The 19,464-nt window shown below is 39.8% G+C and overlaps 1 protein-coding gene across 6 annotated transcripts in view; it reads right to left on the reverse strand.

Annotated features, from left to right (window-relative positions):
• phf3 (PHD finger protein 3) overlaps positions 1-19,464 on the reverse strand; it is a 161,685-nt gene that overhangs the window by 59,669 nt on the left and 82,552 nt on the right. For all 6 annotated transcript variants that reach the window (XM_072558297.1, XM_072558273.1, XM_072558262.1 and 3 more), the window contains one exon: positions 10,536-10,728. In XM_072558297.1, the coding sequence (XP_072414398.1) occupies positions 10,536-10,728 (193 nt within the window). The remainder of the gene's footprint in view (positions 1-10,535; positions 10,729-19,464) is intronic.

A 19,464-nucleotide genomic window follows, 5' to 3' on the forward strand; every position in this document is an offset into this window, starting at 1 on the left:
GGCAGGAGACACACTATCGTTCTGCCATTCTCACATTCCAATCACGAAAGGTAAATTACTAACATCTTTTTTGCACCAGCACCCTATGCCCTATTCCCATACCACTAACCCCATCCCCATCACCCCTCCAAATTATAGGAGAGATGCTGTCCCCTCCATACTTCACTTCAGCTCTGATGAACTCAAAAGACTAGCTTGCTCTCTCTACATGGGTGCTGCCTGACCCACTGTGATCTCCACCATTTGTTGTTTTCAGTAGTGAGGTGATAAATCATTTACTTGAATGTAGTTGTTTAGATCATTTCAGAAGACAGTTAAAAGTCAAAAATATTTTCTTGGATGTGGAGTCATACACGTGAAAGCAGATAAAGCTGGGAGATTTCCTTCTCCCAAAGAATATTTTACAATTTGGTAGTTAAGGGCACCATTACCCATAATAGTTTTTAAATTGCAGATTTATTTCAAAAACTGAATTTAAATGTGATGCATTTGAAACTGTGTCTCTTAAACACTAATACAGTAGTATAAACATTACGCTACCATGCTACCTCATTTTGTTACAACCCAGAAATAACATTATTATATTTAAACAAGCTAATAAAGCATAATTTAAGTTTTAAATTTTGTTTGATTGAAGCCAGTTCCAAAAAATATTAAGGTCCATAATCAGTCAACAGTTCAAATCAGGAACAATAGCGATGAGCACTGTAGAAAGTTTGTTTGAAAGAAATCAAGTGCCCATTCCCACTCCCCCATAAGACCACAGGATTCAGTCAAGAGTAGCACTTAGGCGAAGGAGCATACAAAGGTGAGAGGGACGAAGGTATGAACATAGAACAGCTTTATTTCAAGTCAAATTTCTATTCGCCATTGGTAATGGGGAACAATAGGGTGACAAACTTACCAAAGGAGTTTCATAATAAACCTGGATATAGGAATTTATATCAGAAAAACTGTATAGTAATATTCAGCAACAAAAAAAAACATAGTAGATCATATAGACCAGGAAGTCTGCTCTGCTACAGAATATAATAATGACCTAAATTCTTCAATTACTTCCTATCCTCATATTTTTCAATTTCAAGAAGGGTCTGTTTCCATGCTGTACATCTCTATGACTCTAAGAGATCAAAAAAGTCCAGCAACTCACATTGAATATGTAAATTATTGGGGAAAGTTCCAAAACTTTATAATCCCGTGTAAATAAATCACTCATCTCAGTCCTAAACAATCACTCTTTTATTCCAAGTACAAAATACTGCAGATGCTGGAGATGTGAACTAAAAATTGCTGGAGACACTCGGGTCTAGGCAGCTTCTGCAGAGCCAAAAACAGAGCTTGGGTTGAGTCTAATATGACTCTTTGGATTTATTGGTCTCAAAATTATAATTTGTGTCTCTCTCCAGAAATGCTGCCAGACATGAATGTTTCACCACTATTTTGTCTTTACCTTTTATCTTGTATGCATGTGTTCTAGATCCACTATCCAAGGTGCAAACATCCTGTCAAAATCTATCCTATCAAGTCCCTTCAGAATGTTAAATGAGGACATGAATTTCTTAGCCTCTCAGTTTCTCACCCCAGAAACAATCTAATGAATCTTCTAATGGGTCACTGGACCAGAAACATTAACTCTGCTTTCTCTCTACAGATGCTGCCAGACCTGCTGAGTTTTTCGAGCAATGTCTGGTTTTGTTAGAGACTTTGTACTGTTTCCAAGCAAAGTAAAATTTTTAGATTGGAAGTGGTAATAAAATCAAATTTTAAAAACCTTTGAACGTCTAAACAGTGCTTGCAATTATAAATAGTAATGACTGGACTGTACAGCAAAGCTCACCAAACCATGAGTCATGACCTTAACTTAGCCATAGATCTCATATCAGGGTCGAGAGTTGTCCCTCTTCCTTTGGGTCTAAGTCTCTCCTGCTAATGGAAATATCTTCTCCATACCCTGAATAGTCCTTAGGTTTTATTCTTCTAAACTCAAAAGCAAAAATGCTAATTAAGTTCTCACTTCTAATCCTTGTTTCCAAGAAAAATTATTTTATTAATAAACAAAACGATCAACGCAGCTGCAACAAATCATAAAGTCTACTTTAATTTAGGTTTCAAACTAATGATTCACTGACAAATAACTACATAATTAAAGAACTGCTATTACTTTCGTTTTTTTAGAAAATGTCCCTCTTCAGCTCAAACACAAGCTTACAGTGTTAGGCTAGAAATCTTGCACAGAGAAATAAACATTAGATTAGTGAAGTAGACTGTACAGACATCATAATTAATTTTTCTCTTGTACAGAATAATTTAATGGAACAAGATCAAATTAAAATCGAAAAAGTATCTGGAGCTGATTGTTAAATGGCTCTGCAATTTTATAATTGTGACGATTAGAACTATCAAACTTAAGTTTAATGGTGCCTGACACATAAATCACTTCAATTAGCTAATTGCTTTATAATGATTCCCAGGTATTTATTATTCAAGACATGATTCATAAGCACTATTTAAAATTATTTTACGTCATCCAACTTCTATGTTCAATCTTTGGAGTCAAAGATGACTAATACCAAAAAGAAATTGTGAATTGAAATCTAACGTGGGCCAAGTTGAATCTTTTGAGACTCAGATAAACAATGAAAGGCCATCAACCTGAAACGCTACACCTGCTTCTCTCCACAAATATTATTTAATCTTCCTGGATTTTCCCAGCACTTTTTTCTGTCCCCTTCACATTTCCAGCATTTGCAATTTTTTTGTTAATTTTTGACAACTGGAATATTTTGAGTTCATAACTCTGTATTCAAGTGTTATTAATACTCTATATAGGACATTTATGAATCATCACTGGAAATTGCAACATTTATCCCACAATTCTACATTTTCATGCTGCAACACTGGTCTTACTGGCAATGGTCACCAAACCAGTAAACTGAAAAATAAAACAGACCCCACAAACCTGCATAAAAGTGTATATGTGAATAGATAGATAATCCTACTGTATTGGCTGACCTCCAGTGGGGATGTGGAGGATATGATCAAGTCTTCAAGGTGAGGAATTAGAATTGGGTTATGACAAAAGATCTAATTTAGACATTAAGTTAAAGTTCTGCAGCATGAAGTTATAAATCGTATGTCTTATAACCTTTTCCAACACCTTACCCACAACCGAAGAAAGACTTACTGGTTTATAATTACCAGGGTTGCCCAGACTCCCCTTCTTAAACAGGAGATCAACATTTGTTATCCTCCAGTATTCTGGCACTACTCCTGTCGACAACGATGATATAAAGATCAAAGCCAAATGTCCCTGGCTTCCCAGAGAATCAGAGGATAAATTCCATCCGGCTCGGGGGTCTTATCTATTTTCAGATCTTCCAAAACTGCTAAAGCCTCCTCTTTGTCAACCACAATCCCATCTAACTTTGTAGCCTGTATCTCCATATTCTCACTAACATTGCCCTTTTCCAATGTGAATACTGATGAAAAATATTCATTAAGTGCTTCCCCTATGTCGTCAGACTCCACACAGAAGTTCCTACAACTATCCTAAATTGGCCCTAATCTTACTCTAGTCATTCTTTTATTCCTGATATACCTATAGAAGGCTTTAGGGTTTTCCTTGATCCTATCCACCAACAACTTCTCATGTCCCCTCCTGGCTCTTCACAGCCTCTCTTTAGATCTTTTCTGGCTAACTTATAACTCTCAAGCCCCCTTAGTGAGCCTTCACGCCTCATTCTCACATAAGCTTTCTTCTTCCTCTTGACAATAGCTTCAACTTCTTTAGTAAACCATGGCTCCCTCTCTCAACTACTACTTCCCCCCCTGAGAGGTATACACTTATTAAGGACCCGCAGTAGCTGTTCCTTGAATAAGCTCCACATTTCAAGTGTGCCCACTCCCTGCAGTTTCCTTTCCCATCCTATGCATCCTAAATCTTGCCTAATCGCATTATTATTCTTTCCCCTAGTTTTAGCTCTTTCACTGCAGTATATACTTTTCCCTGCCCATTGCTATTGTAAACATAACTGAACTGTGGTCACTATCGTCAAAGTGCTCGCCTACCTCCAAATCTAACACCTGGCTAGGTTCATTCCCCAGTACCAGTACCAAAGGGGCATCACCCCTTGTTGGCCTGTCTACATACTGTGTTAGAAAACCCTCCTGGACACATTGAACAAAAACTGACCATCTAAACTACTTGAAGTTTAGTATTCCCAGTTAAGATTGGAGAAGCTGGAAGTTCCCCAGAACAACTATCCTGATAACTCTCGCTCCTATCAAGAATCATCTTTGCTATATTTTCCTCTACATGCCTGGAACAATTTGAAGGCCTTTAGAAAACTCCCAACAGGGTGAACTCTCCTTTCCTGTTTCTAACCTCAGCCCAAATAACCTCAGTGGATGAGTCCTCAAACGTTATCTCAGCTGCTGTAATACTACACTTGATTAACAATGTCACACCGTTCCCCCCGCCCTTTTACCATCATTTTTGTTCTTACTGAAATATCTAAATCCTGGAATCTACAACAACCATTCGTGTCCCTCCTCTAGCCTTGTCAGTGAAATGGCTATAACACTGAAATCCCAGGTACCAACCCATGCTGCAAGATCACCCACCTTATTCCAGATGCTCCTGGCATTGAAGTATATACATTTCAAACCAACATCTGATTGCCGGTGCCCTCTTGTGACCTTATAAACCTAGTCATGAGCTTACTACCCTCAACGTCCTTTACACTGGAACTACAATTCAGGTTCCCATCCCCTTGCTGCATTGGTTTAAACCCCCCCCTCAAAGAGCATTAGCAAAAGTGATTGAGCGGTTTGGATCAGAAATTGGCGAGCTGACAGAAGACAGAGGGTGGTGATTGATGGGAAATGTTCATCCTGGGGCTCAGTTACCAGTGGTGTGCTACAAGTATCTGATTTGGGGCTACAGCTGTTAGTCATTTTTATACATGATCTGAATGTGGGCGTAGAAGGATGGGTTAGTAAATTTGTGGATGAGACTAAGGTAGGCAGATTGTGAATAGTGCCGAAGGATGTTGCTAGTTACAGAGGGACATAGATAAAATATAGAGATGGGCTGAGAAGTGGCAAATGGACTTTAATGCAGAAAAGTGTGAGGTAGTTCACTTCAGAAGAAGTAACAGGAATGCAGAGTACTGGGCTAATAGTAAAATTCTTAGCAGTGTAGATGAACAGAGAGATCTCGGTGTCCAGGTGCATAAATCCCTTAAAGTTGTCACCCAGGTTGATAGGGTTGTTAAGAGGGCATATAGTGTGTTGGTGTTTATTGGTAGGGGAATTTAATTTCGGAGCCACGAGGTCATGCTTCAGCTATACAAGACACTTGCAATGCCACACCTGGAGTACCGTGTACAGTTCTGGTCACTGCATTATCGTAAGGATGTGGAAGCTTTGGAAAGAGTTCAGTGGAGATTTACTAGGATGTTGACTGGTATGGAAGGAAGGTCTTACGAGGAAAAGTTGAGGGAACTGAGACTGTTTTCATTGGACAGAAGAAGGTTGAGAGGTGACTTAAACGAAATGTATAAGATAGCCAGAGGGATAGATAGGGTGTACAGTGAGAATCGTTTTCCTCAGATGGTGAAGGCTAACATGAGGGAACATAGATTTAGAACGGATATCATGGGTAGTTTCTTTACTCAGAGTAATAGGGGCGTGGAAAAGCCTGCCCGCAACAGTAGTAGACTCGCCAAAATTAAGGGCATTTAAATGGGCATTGGATAAATATATGGATAATAATGAAACGGTGTAGGTTAGATGGGCATCAGATTAATTTCACAGGTCGGCGCAACACAGAGGACTGCACTGTAACGTTCTATCTTCTATGAATTTCTATTAGAGTCAGGACAGATAGAAGTGTGTTAAACAAAAAGGCTGGAGCTTTCCAAAATATATATTTTGGTCAGGGAGCTTTGAAAATGTATTTCAACAAAAATATCACGGGAGGTGATGAACTAATGACTAGAATACTAATTCAGTGACTCAGGTAACATAATGAGTTCAAATCCCACCACACCAGATGGTGGAATTTGAATTCAATAAAAATCTGGAATTAAAAGCCTTATGATGACCATGAATCCATTAATGACTGCTGGAAAAACCTATCTGGTTCACCAAAAGAAAATGCCATCCTTACCTGGCCTAAATGTGACCCCATTCCCACAGCAATGTGGTTTACTCTTAAACTGTCCTCTGGGCAATTTAGGATGGGCAGTAAATACTGGTCTGGCCAGCGATGTCCCCTTACTTCATAAATGAACATTTTAAAATGCAATAAAAGGAAAACACTTTTTTAAGCTTTGAAAGGGACCATCGTTAAAAGAAAACTTTAAGATAGAAAATCTTATGAAGCAGTGCCAGTTTCTCTAGGTCTGCTCTGGAGATAAAACAAAATTAATGGTGTTAAAACAGCTCAACATTTGACATGTTTCACAATACACCTATAGGTGTAACCAGTAAAGCAGGTGTGTAGACACTTCTATAATGAGGTCATCCATAGGATCAATTAAAGTATGATTTACCTTTCATTTTTTATGTATAAAGTTGCTACTTCGATGAAGAAAGGATTTTCAGAAAGTGGAAGGGAGCAAGGGCTGCGTTTTGTTAGATATAGCATCTAGCGTATTTTGTCCTGGGTTCAATTTAATGATCTGGTAATTTATAAAGTTTGATTAGAAGGAAGATGTGACAACATGAGATTATCATTTCAGTGCTGATGTAAATGCAGACCTCCCGATTTCTGAAATAGTCTACAAAGTAAAGCAAAGTAAAGCAAAAGTTTCCTTAGATAAATGAGATAAGATAGTGTACATCCAGCTCTTTGGCATTAGGCTCTTCACCTCTCATGTGCCAGAGAGAGATTAGACAATTTCTACACAACAGCTAATAAGAGCTTGAAGCAGGTGACAAATGGTAGTAAAAGGGTAGTGTATAAAACAGCTTAATAAAAAGTTGAAACCAAAAGAGAAAATGCAGGAAAATCTCAGCATGTCTGGCAGCATCTGTAAGGAGAGAAAAGAGCTGACGTTTTGAGTCTAACTGACCCTTTGTCAAAGCTACTCTCTCCTTACAGATGCTGCCAGACCTGCTGAGATTTTCCAGCATTTTCTCTTTTGGTTTCAGATTCCAGCATCCGCAGTAATTTGCTTTTATTTCAATAAAAAGTTGGGCTGGTGAGGAGGGGGAATGTGGAGCAGCATCTCCATAAGACAATATATGAAAGCTGAAAAAGTATCCAATAAAGAAGTCTCACAGCAATAAAATAAGGAAACAAAACTTTATGTACTGAAGAAAAAATTATGCAAAACCAGGAGATAGTAAAACAAATAAGTGGAAGACAAAAAGACAGACTGAGAAACAAAGTCAAATTTACAGGAATAAAGTCAAAATTAGGAAAAAGGTGACTTTTTAGCAGTAGTAGAAAATCAACTTAGTGTGGCAATTCTGATACAGGAAATGTCCCAAAGCATTTCACAGAATAATAAAGTAAATGCTGACCAAAGAAATGTACCAGATTCTGTCAAACAGATCACATGCTCCATCATGAAGCATTCCTGCCATAAAACATTCCTTGGGAGATTCACAAGTTTACCAAAATGGTAAACATTTTTGTAATGTGACCCAAGCTCATTAAATATTGTACTTAAGATTGCTAAACATATTCCAAACTAGTGCTGTGCTTGATAAGTTGTAACTCTTTATCTCCAACAGTTCAGAATCCCACTAGAGATGGGCGTAACAGGCTACAGATAAAACAAACAAGAGGATAAGTCCGTACCATTCTATCTACCTTCATCACTAGCACAGACAACGTAGGAAGACGAAAAAAGTGAATCCTATAGGTTATTTCAAAATTCAACTGTGGGATGTGGCTCTCAGTGCCAAGACAAGCATTTGTTTTCCATCTCTAAATATCCTATAAAAGTAGGGGCGAGTCGCCTTCATAATCAGCTGCAATGTGTACGAAGTGATTCTCACTATGTCATTAGCAAGCTCCAGGACTTTGTCACTGGGTCTAAGAAAGAACAATTTTATATCTTGAAGTCAAGTTGGTAGGTGTCTTGGAAAACTTAAGAGGCAGTTCTGTTCCCTTCAGCTTACTGCTCTCTGTGGTAGAGGTCATAGTTTTAAGATGATGCAACACGAGTCAAGGTGAGTTGGTAAAATGGAATTGAATAAACAAAATAAAAAAACGAAAGAACTGCAAATGCCGTAAATTAGAAATAAAAACAGAAATTGCTGGAACATAAATTGCTGAAAAAGCTCAGCAGGTCTGACAGCATCTGTGGAGAGAAATCAGAGTTAATGTTTCTGATCAAGTGACCCTTCCTCAGAAATGGTTGAGATGCCAGACCTGTTGAGCTTTTCCAGCAATTTACGTGAATGACTTAAGGTGTCTGTAGGTCCAATAAATGGGTTTCTTCGTCCTGGATGGCGTTGAGCTTCAAATTCACACATCCAGTTAAGTAGATAGCTCCCCCCATCACATTTTTAACTTTTACTTTGCAAATTCTGGTAAGGCTCTGAGGAATAAAGAGCTCAAGACTGAGTCCCTAGTCACAGAATGTCCAGTGTCTAAGCTGTTCTGTAAGCTATCAAATTTTATACATCCAGTCCAGTTACATTTATGTTGAACACTTAGAATTGCTACTGGACAATTTGACAATTGAACAACTAATGGGAGGTCAATAAACACCTTCTTACTGGAGATGATCATTGGCTGACACAAACACTATTTGCCATTTAGCAGCCAGAGATCACATATTGGCCAGATCTGTCTGCTTTAAAATACAGACAAACTACTTCAGATTTGAGTCGCTGCAAATGATGAACAATGCACAGTACAGTGAATAAACCCTAGTCTGACGATGTCATGGAAAATCATTGATGAAACAGTTGAAGATAGTTGGCCATTGGACACTGCCAACAGGAATTCCTGAATCAACATCCTGAGACTGAGATAATTGGCCTCAAACAACTAAAAACATTCCCAAATGCCCAATCCCGCCCAATACGATTAGTTTTACCGTCATTATAATGGCTACAAATTCAGTGGTTTCTTGATGCCGCATAATCAAATGTTGCTTAATGTCACTTCAGTTGAAATTCAGCTTTTCTTTCTTCCATATTTAGGCCTAGGCTAGAATGAAATCTCAAACAGAGCAGTTTTGACAGAACACAAAATGGGGATCATCATGTTCAATTATCAATGAGATGGTGAATAAAACAATGGGACAAATTACTGAAACTTTATTTATCCTTTTTGCAGACAGGACATATTAGGGCAATTTTCCACTAATACGTCAACTACCAAAGGGAGCATTATGACTTTTAGAGCATAAGCCTTTGGTACTTTAGCAACTGTTGTTGCCGCAAAATTGCTACAAGGGAAGTACCAGAAAGCAAGTTAAAACAGAAGAACCATGAGATTCAAAATGACCGCCTCGCCAACATTGCCATTTTTGGACATTATTTTTAATATTTAGCTTAATTAGGAAATATTCTGCATAAATCCCGAGCTGTAAGAAAATGTTTGTGATTTTCAGAATGTAACTCCTAGCAGTCATGGGCCAAATAGTGAGGCTTAAGATTAAACTGCACACTAACCACATCCTGGGCTGAGTTCAGATGTTTGTTTGGGACAGAATGAAGTTTGCCACTGTGGGTTGGGACACAGGGTGTGAGGAAGGGAGATTGCTACACTGTAAAAACAACTTCCAAGATTAGCTCCCAGGCCCATCCAGAGCATGCATAACTAGTACAGGTTTAAAAACATCTGATGTTTTGCTCCTTATAGTTTCAACAGACATATGAGGTTGACTATATGCTTGGTTTCCTTTCCAGCAGCGGCTTTCCCACAATGATTTCAAAGTACATAACTAGAAGTGCATAGCATGAAGTCAGTCACTCAGTCTTCTCTACTTATGTCAACTCTTTAGACAGCAATTCAAAATCACAAGCTCTTGCTCTCTCCCCAATTCAATATTTTTTCGCTTCAAAGATTTAGCCAATTTTCCCTTAAAAGACTGCTGTCTTAACTGCTCACTCTAATATAACCTGATTGAAACAAAGTTTTCTTCATATTTTTCAGTTTACATGGTGGGTTACAATTGAGCTACAACATATTTAGGTTTAGTTTGAGAAAAGAAATCAAGATGAAGAGCCAAGACCCATAATACAGCAAAGTATCAAACTTGAAACAAAATAAAAAGACATTAACTTTAGATTTCAACAGTCTTAAAATTGTGCAGAAACAGAAAAACAGATTTGTTGTCAGCTGGAATAGAGTGAGTTAAAACAGGACACAATTTTGACACAATAAAGATATTGATGGATAGGAAGAGTGCATGGGATGAATTTGGCATCTTTATTAAAATTTTTATCAACTGGCATAATGTTTCAAAAATTTAGAAATTCAGCCTTCCCACTGAATCACAATATTTACATTTTATTTTCTCCATTTAACAAATGTCCTGATTTGTTCAATCATTTTCACGCACCTAGTTTAGGAAGCTTTTCTCCTTGACTAAGCCGACTAGCTGCAAGGTCTTTCAGTGGTTTGCTTTTCTTCTGTTCAGGTGTCTGTGAGGTTCCTGTTACTTGTCCAAGATAGTCATTTCCTAAACGTGTTTTTTTTGCATTCTTGTTCTGAGAGTCCTTCGAATCAGTAGAACCAGTTCTTATGTTAGACACCTAGGAACATGATCTCAGAATAAATACAGCATATGACTAACATTAAATATTTAGCATTTCAACTTCAAAAAATACAAAATATGCTTTATTGATATACCATAATTTACGGGATGTGCCAACTTCAATTTTCTTCTGCCAAATATTGGATAATGGGTCAAAATTGTGTGTTACAACCAAGTTTGCCATTGGATCCAGTCAGACATCCAAGCAGTTTAATTTCCAAAATTTTCACTACAATTTACTTAAGCAGACTTCATTTTAAGCAAGCACAAGACTGCATTTTTAAAAACTGGATACTATAAATCAAACACACAGCATATCTTGACTATAGGAGTTAACTCAAAAGCAGTCGATGAATATATTACCTCTCAGATAGTACAAACTCTGAAAAGTTCACTCTCGGTTTATGTTTTCAGTTAAACACTATTAGAAAGGTACCAGTTACACAAATTAATCTCCCAATTATGTAGCAATTAGAAACTGTTGGTTTAGTTAAATATTCATCATATTTACATTCTAAAGCAAATTGCAACAGTCGTGGGAGCAATGAGAGTGAGAACCAGGGGACTGCCAGGAAGGCAAATTTCACTCTAAAAGAACTTACCTTGAGAGTCAGCAGCCTCCATTTTGAAGCAACAGCGGGAGAGGTGAGATCAAGGAACTGAGTAGGGGCAATCGAATTGCACTCTGGCAAGGTGAGTGACCTGATCTATTTCGGCAGTGGCTAAACCAGAGACACTGCACGTGTAGTTTCTCTCACCCGTCCTCCTCCTCCTCTAACCAAAAGAAAACTCTGGTGTGTTGATAAGTTAACGTTTGTCTATTTCTTTTTTATTGTGTGATGGGTAAAAATTTTTCTTTTATCGTTTATCTATTATTTAATAATACAGTTGGACTAAGTTAAGCTTAAAAGTAAAAATTGCAGAAGATCTCAGACCAGTGTTATGCTCCTCTTGTTCAATGTGGGGGCTCGGGGACACAGCTGATGCCTCTGACTCCTTCACACATAGGCCATGGGTCGAGGTGCAGCTTTTGTTACTCTGTATGACCGCACTGGAGCTGCAGATGGACTCACTTTGGGAGCATCCGAGATGCTGAGGAAGTTGTGGATAGCACATTCAGTGAATTGGTTACACCACAGATTAGGATTGCTGAAAAAGAGAATGAACGACCAAAAGGCAGAGAAAGAGCAGGAAGGCAGTGCAGATGCCCCCTGTGGTCACCTCCCTCCAAAACAGGTATACCGTTTTGGACACTGTTTGGGGGGGGGAGAAGAGAGCGGGTAAGGGGATGGCTCACCAGGGGAAGGCACTAGTAGCCAGGTTCATGGCACCCGTGGCTGGCTATGCTGTAGAGGAGGGCAGGAAAAAGAGTGGAAAGGCTATAGTCATAGGGGATTCAACTGTAAGGTGATTAGATTGGTGGTTCTGAGGTCAAAAAAAAACTTCCAAATAGTATGTTGCCTCCCAGATACACAGGTCAGTGAGGTCTCAGATCAGCTGCAGGACATTCTGCAGGGGAAGGGTGAACAGCCAGGTGTCGTGATGGTCATGGGCACCAATGATATAGGTAAAAAGTGGGATGAGATCCTACAAGCAGAACTTAGGGAGTTAGGAGCCAAGTTAAAAAGTAGGCCCTCAGAGGTAGTCATCTCAGGATTGCTACCAGAGCTACGTGTTAGTCAGAGTAGTAATGAAAAAATAGGCAGGATGAATGTGTGGCTTGAGAGATGGTGCAGGAGGGAGGGGTTCAGATTTTTAGGACATTGGGACCAGTTCTCTGGGAGGTGGGACTATTACAAATTGGACAATCTACCTGGGTCGGACTGGAACCAATGTCCGAGGGGGTGCCTTTGCTAACACTTTTGGGGAGGGATTAAACTAATGCGGCAGGGGTTGGGAACCAAATGAGGTGGTTAGTGGACAGTAAGGAGGTTGTAACTAAAGCCTGTAAGGAACTAGATAATGAAGTCAGTATGACGAAAGGGAAGAGTAGGTAGGGAGCAGATGATGAATGCAAAGGGACTGGTAGTCTGAGGTGCGAGAAGCGTAGTAGCTAAGGCAGATGAACTTAGGGCTTGGATTAGCATCTGGGAGTATGATGTTATTGCTATTACTGAAACTTCGTTGGAGGAAGGGCAAGATTGGCAATTAAATATCTCAGAATATAGATGCTTCAGACAGATAGAGAGGGAGGTAAAGGGGTAGAGGAGTTGCATTATTGGTCAGAGAGGAGATCACAGCTGTGCTGAAGGAGGGCAATATGAAGGACTCAAGCAGTGAGGCAACATGGGCAGAGCTCAGAAATCGGAAGGGCGTGGTAACAATGTTGGGGCTGTACTACAGGCTTCCCAACAACGAGTGTGAGATAGAGGCACAAATATGTATACAGGTTATGGAAAGATGTAGGTGAAACAGGGTGGTGGTGATAGGCAATTTTAATTTTCCCAACATTGACTGAGATTCACTTAGTGTTAGAGGTCCAGATGGAGCAGAACTTATAAGGAGCATCCAGGAAGGTTTTCTAGAGCAGTGTGTAAATAGTCCAACTCGAGAAGGGAGCCATACTGGACCTGGTGTTGGGAATGAGCCCAGCCAGTGGTTGAAATTTTTGTAGGGGCTTACTTGTGGAATAGTGATCACACTTCTTTATGTTTTAGAATAGTCATGGACAAAAAAACAAGAGTGGTCCTAAAGGAAGAATACTAAATTGGGGAAGGCCAACTATAGCAAAATTTGGCAGGAGCTGGGGAATGTGGATTGAGAGCAGCTGTTTGAAGGTATATCCACATTTGATATGTAGGGGACTTTTAAAGAGAGGTTGATGAGAGTGCAGGACAGACATATCCCTGTGAAAATGAGAGATATAAATGGCAAGATTAGGGAACCATAGACGACAGGTGAAATTGTGAGACCAAGAGGAAAAAGGAAACATTCACAAGGTCCAGACGACTGAAAAGAGACAAAACTTTGGAAGAATATTGGGAATGTAGGACCAATCTGAAATGAGGAATTAAGGGGGCTAAAAGGTTCATGACATATCTTTAGCAAACTGCGGTTAAGGAGAATCCCAAAGCCTTTTATTCATATATAAGGAGCACGAGGATAACTAGAGAAAGGGTTGGCCCACTCAAGGACAAAGAAGGAAAGTTATGCGTGGAGTCAAAGAAAATGGGTGAGATTCTTAAAGAGTACTTTGCAACGGTATTCACCGAAGAAAGGGACATGACGGATGCTGAGGTATTCTCGAAGGCGTTAAGATGGACAAGTCTCCAGTTTTGGATGGGATCTATCCCGGGTTACTGAGGGAAGCGAGAGAGGAAAAAGCTGGAGCTTTAACAGATATCTTTACAGCATCCTTGAACAGGGGTGAGATCCCGAAGGACTGGAGAATTGTTAATGCTGGTCCCCTTGTTGAATGGTAGCAAGGATAATGCAAGTAATTATAGACTGGTGAGCTTGACATCAGTGGAAGGGAAGCCCCTGGAGAAGATACTGAGGGATAGGACCTATTTACGCTTGGAAGAAAATGGGCTTATCAGTGATAGGCAACATGATTTTGTGCAGGTAAGGTTAGGTCTTACCATGTCTTTAAGGAAGTGACAAAGTTGATTAATGAGGGAAGGTCTGCTATATACATGGACTTTAGGAAGGCATTTGATAACGCTCCCCATAGTAGACTAATGGAGAAAGTGAAGTTGCATGGGGTCTATGGTGTACTAGCTAGATGGATAGAGTACTGGCTGGGCAGCAGGAGACACAGCAGTAGTGGAAGGGAATGTCTCAAAATGGAGAAGTGTGACCAGTGATGTTCCACAGGGATCCGGGTTGGGACCACTGTTGCTTGCGATATACATAAATTATCTGGAGAAAGGTATAGGTGGTCTGAATAGCAAGTTTGCAGATGACACTAAGATTGATGGAGTAGCAGATAGTGAAGGGGACTGTCAGAGAATGCAGCAGAATATTGATAGATTGAAGAGGTGGGCAGAGAAATAGTAGATGGAGTTCAACATAGGCAAATGCAAAGTGATGCATTTTGAAGATCCAATACAAGAGCGAACTATACAGTAATTGGAAAAGCCCTGGGGAAAACTGATGTACAGAGAGATCTGGGTGTTCAGGTCCATTGTACCCTGAAGATGGCAACGCAGGTCGATAGCAAGGTCAAGACGACAGATGGCATGCTTTCCTTCAATGGACGGGGTATTGAGTACAAGAGTTGCCAGGTCATGTTACAGTTGTATAGAACTTTGGTTCAACCACATTTGGAATACTGCGTACAGTTCTGGTTGCCACAATACCAAAAGGATGCGAATGCTTTGGAGAGGGTGCAGAGGAGGTTCACCAGGATGTTCCCTAGGTTGGACGGTGCTAGCTATGAAGAGAGATTGATTAGATTTGAACTATTTTCATTAGAAAGACAGAGGTAAACAGGAGACCTGATTGAAGTCTACAAAATCATGACAGGGTAGATAGCAAGAAGTTTTTCCCCCCCACAGTGGGGGACTCAATTACTCTGGTTCACAAGTTCAAGTTGAGAGGGGAAAGGTTCAATGAAGACATGCGTGAAAAGTTCTTTACACGGAGGGTGGTGGGTACATGGAATGCATTGCCAGTGGAGGTGGTAGAGGCTGGCACAACATCACTTAGACAGATACGTGAATGAGCAGGGAGCAGGGGGACTGAGCTACTCCTAATGGAAATCCTGATGAAGGGCTTTTGCCCGAAATGTCGATTTTCCTGCTCCTCGGATGCTGCCTGACCTGCTGTGCTTTTCCAACACCACTCTAATCTAGACTCTGATCTCCAGCATCTGCAGTCCTCACTTTTGCCTAAGGAGCAGAGAAATACAGATCCTTAGAAAATAGGCGACAGGTTTAGATTGAGGATCTGGTTTGGCGCAAGCTTGGAGGACCAAAAGGTCCGTTCCTGTGCTGTAATTTTCTTTGTTTTTTGATTCAATAGTATCAATTTAAAGCAAATGACAATTATTATTTCAGATGAATAAAATGGTTGCTCAACTCGGGAAGATTAGTAAAGAACTTAAATTAGTTGACATTCTCCTAACCTGGCTACATCAACCACTACTTACACTATCTCAATTGAATTAACTTTTTGGTAAACAAATAGAAAATATTAAAGAAATTACTTCATAAGTTATTTGAAAATAGTAAAGAGATTTGACAAGGCAAAAATAATTGGTTCTGTAACAACATATGTAGGTGCAGATATTTAAGAGCATTTCAAAGAATGAAAGTTCAGCTCAAAATAACAATAATGCATTCAAATTTCCAAATGAAGGCAATGCAAGTTATCAGGAACATAACAGCAACAAGGCAGTGGTTTGGCATCTTGTGATATAAATGGGATTGCTCTGACCAAAACAAATGTAACAATTAACATAAAACAACCATCACACAAATGAAATAAATCCTGCAATAAATAATAAGTTAAAATCTGAGATTATGTTTCCTTCATTTCAATGAAAAAGGATCATTTTAAGTGGAATAAATAAACTCACTTCTCACCAGATAAAAAGATTTTAGAGATTCTTGATAAATAGTACATAACATATACGTAAACAGTGCAGATATTTACTCCATACTAAAATATTTCCATTGAGCCCAATATGATCTTTAGCATGGAGTCTAGGCTAACGCTCCATAGGATAGTGTTTGATCAAACAACATTCAGCTTTTCCAATGGCCTTCCCTCCATCACTAGGTCAGAAGTGGGAACATTCGCTGTAGTGATTTTCACTGTATATTGCACAATATTCTACACCATTCACAACTCCTCAGACACTGGAGCAGATCATGTCCACATGCATCTGGATAACATTCAGGTTTGGGCTGCTCTGTGGTAAGTGACATTTGTACCACACAAGTACAAGGCAAATACTATTTCCTGTAAGACAGAATCTAACTAACTTCTCTTGACATTTAGTATACCATTGCTGAAATCCCACACTGTTAATAATTTAGGGGTTACCAAAAATAAACGACTTGACCAGTAATGTAAATGCAATGCAAACAGATTAGAGGCTGGAACTCTGCCGCCAGTTACTTACCTCCTGACTCCCAAAGCCTGTCCACCCACCTACAAAGCAGTGAGAGATGGAAAACACTTGGCTTGCCTGGATAGGTGCAGTTTCAACAGTACTCAAAAAGCAGCCCATTCAGTCAGCAACATATCCATCACCTTAAATATTCACCACTCAAATAGTTGGAGCAATACACACTTTACACAAGATCACCGCATCAAATCATCAAGGTTTCTTCAATGACAGTTTCCAAACTCATACCTTATACTGCTTTGGAAGCATAAAGGCAGCTGAGGTGTGTGTAACTATTCCATTGCTCCAACCACTATGCTATCATCCTGCTGTATTAGCTGATCTCATCAGGCTTGTTACAGGGATTCTACCACACAAAACAAGCTCGAGTTTTGTATCTTATGAACAATATACTCCTTAGGCGAGTGTCTTTGGAGGGAACTGCACTTGTTCACTTATTACAAACACTGCTGTCACTAGGAGAGTTGTTAGGTAAATACACCATCAGATGTGTTGGAACTGAAATCTATGACCACAGTATCTTTATTATTGATCATAAAAGACAAATTGATAGATGGGACTAGGTCAGATTGGGGTGTCTGGTCACTGCAGACAAGTTTCCATGCTGTATGACTGTATGAGCACGTCACTATCTACATGATCCCTGCTAAGTAACAAGTTCTTTGATTTGAAACTACAGTGCTGTTCCTTCACTGTCATTGACAAAAACCTTGGAATTTCCTTAATAGTGCTTTGGTTGTACAGATTATCTGAATTTCAGATTATCCGAACAAGACTGCAAGGTCCTGATGCTTAGCTAAACTCTGTTATCCAGCATTCGATTATCTGAATAAAATATTCCCCGCCTGTGCTGTTTGGATAATCAAGGTTCCTCTGTATTTATGCCGCGTGGAATTCAGCTGCTCACCATCAGGAATGCCAGTAAGCATTGCCCTCATTAGCAATGCCCACATCCCATAAGGAATAAGGGCTATTACAAGGCAGCATCACAGCAAGAGTGTTGCATTATCCGCAATGACATCCTTCAGACAGATCATCAAACTAAAGGCCATGTTGTTCTTTCAGCACAATGTCAACAAACATATTACACTATTCAGACAGAACATAGATGTTCCCTGCTGTTTTGCCCTATGTTACTTCTGCTAATTTTTACTGGCAATCACTATTCCAACAAGCCGCCTCAGGCACAGCAACGTACCAGAACAGCAACCAGCCTGGCCTAAAAAGATCTATTTTAAATCTTATTGAGTATATCATTTCCCTTTCTCAATGTTTAGAGCTATCCATACTTCCAAGGAGAAGTCTCCTGATGTAGCCATTATCTACAAATATGATTAGAAAACCAAATCAAAAATCACCTGCTTTGATGGTTTTAGATGAATAAATCCTAATTATAATTGAACCAGTCAATATTTCAATATTAGTACATTGAAATCTTGATCTTATGCATCAGAATGTTCTTCAACATGTCTGTCTATATTTTACAGTATGCTATTGGGTTTAATGCCTTTTATATATATTATATATATTGAATTCCACCTACAGCCAACGCAATTCACTCCATGTGATATCAAGAAATGGTTGGAGACAGTGGACGCTACAAAGGCTACAGGCCCTGACAACATTCCTGCTCCAGAACTTGCTGCTTCCCTAGCCAAGCTATTCCAACACTGTTACAACACTGGCATGTACCTGACAATGTGGAAAATTACCCAGGTATGCCTGGTACATAAAAACCAGGACAAATCCAACGCAGCCAATTACTGTCGACTCTCAATCATCAGTAAAGTGATGGAGGTTGTCATCAATAGTGCTACCAAGCAGCACTTGCTCAGCAATAACCTGCTCAGTGACAGCCAGTTTGGGTTCCGCCAGGGCCACTCAGTTCCTGACCTCATTATAACCTAGGTTCAAACATAGATAAAAGAGCGGAATTCCAGAGGTGAGGCAAGAGTGACAGCCCTTGACATCAAGGCTGTTTTCAACTGAGTGTGGCATCAAGGAGCCCTAGCAAAACTGGAAACAATGGGTATCAGAGGGGAATGTCTGATGGTTGGAGTCATACCGAAAACATATGAAGACAGCCATGGTAGTTGAAGGTCAGTCATTTCAGCTTCAGAACATCTCTGCAGGAGTTCCTCAGGGTACTGTCTTAAGTCCAACCATCTTCAGCTGCTTCAATGACCTTCACTCCATCATAAAAGGTCAGAAGTCTGGACGTTTGCCGACGATTACACAACGTACAGCATCAATCATGACTCCTCAGGCACTGAAGCAGTCCATGTCCAAACGCAACAGGAGCTGGATGATATCCAGACTTGGCCTGACAGGCAGCAAATAATATTCACTCCACACAAATGCCAGGCTATCACTGTTACGAAGAAGAGCCATTCTAATCACCACCCCTTGACATTCAATGGTGTTACCATCACTGAATCCCCCAGTGTCAACATCTTGGGAGTTATCATTGACCAGAAACACAACTGGACTCACTACATAAACAAAGTGGTTACAAGAAAAGGTCAGAGGCTAGGAACAGGCTATGTGGTGAGTAGCTAACCTGACTCCCCAAAGCCTGTCTACGATTTACAAGGCACAAGTTAGGGATGTGATGGAATATTCCCAACTTACCCGAATGAGTGCAGCTCCAATACTCAA

This window comes from Chiloscyllium punctatum, chromosome 3 (genome assembly GCF_047496795.1).
Source record: "Chiloscyllium punctatum isolate Juve2018m chromosome 3, sChiPun1.3, whole genome shotgun sequence".
Lineage (NCBI taxonomy): Eukaryota > Metazoa > Chordata > Chondrichthyes > Orectolobiformes > Hemiscylliidae > Chiloscyllium > Chiloscyllium punctatum.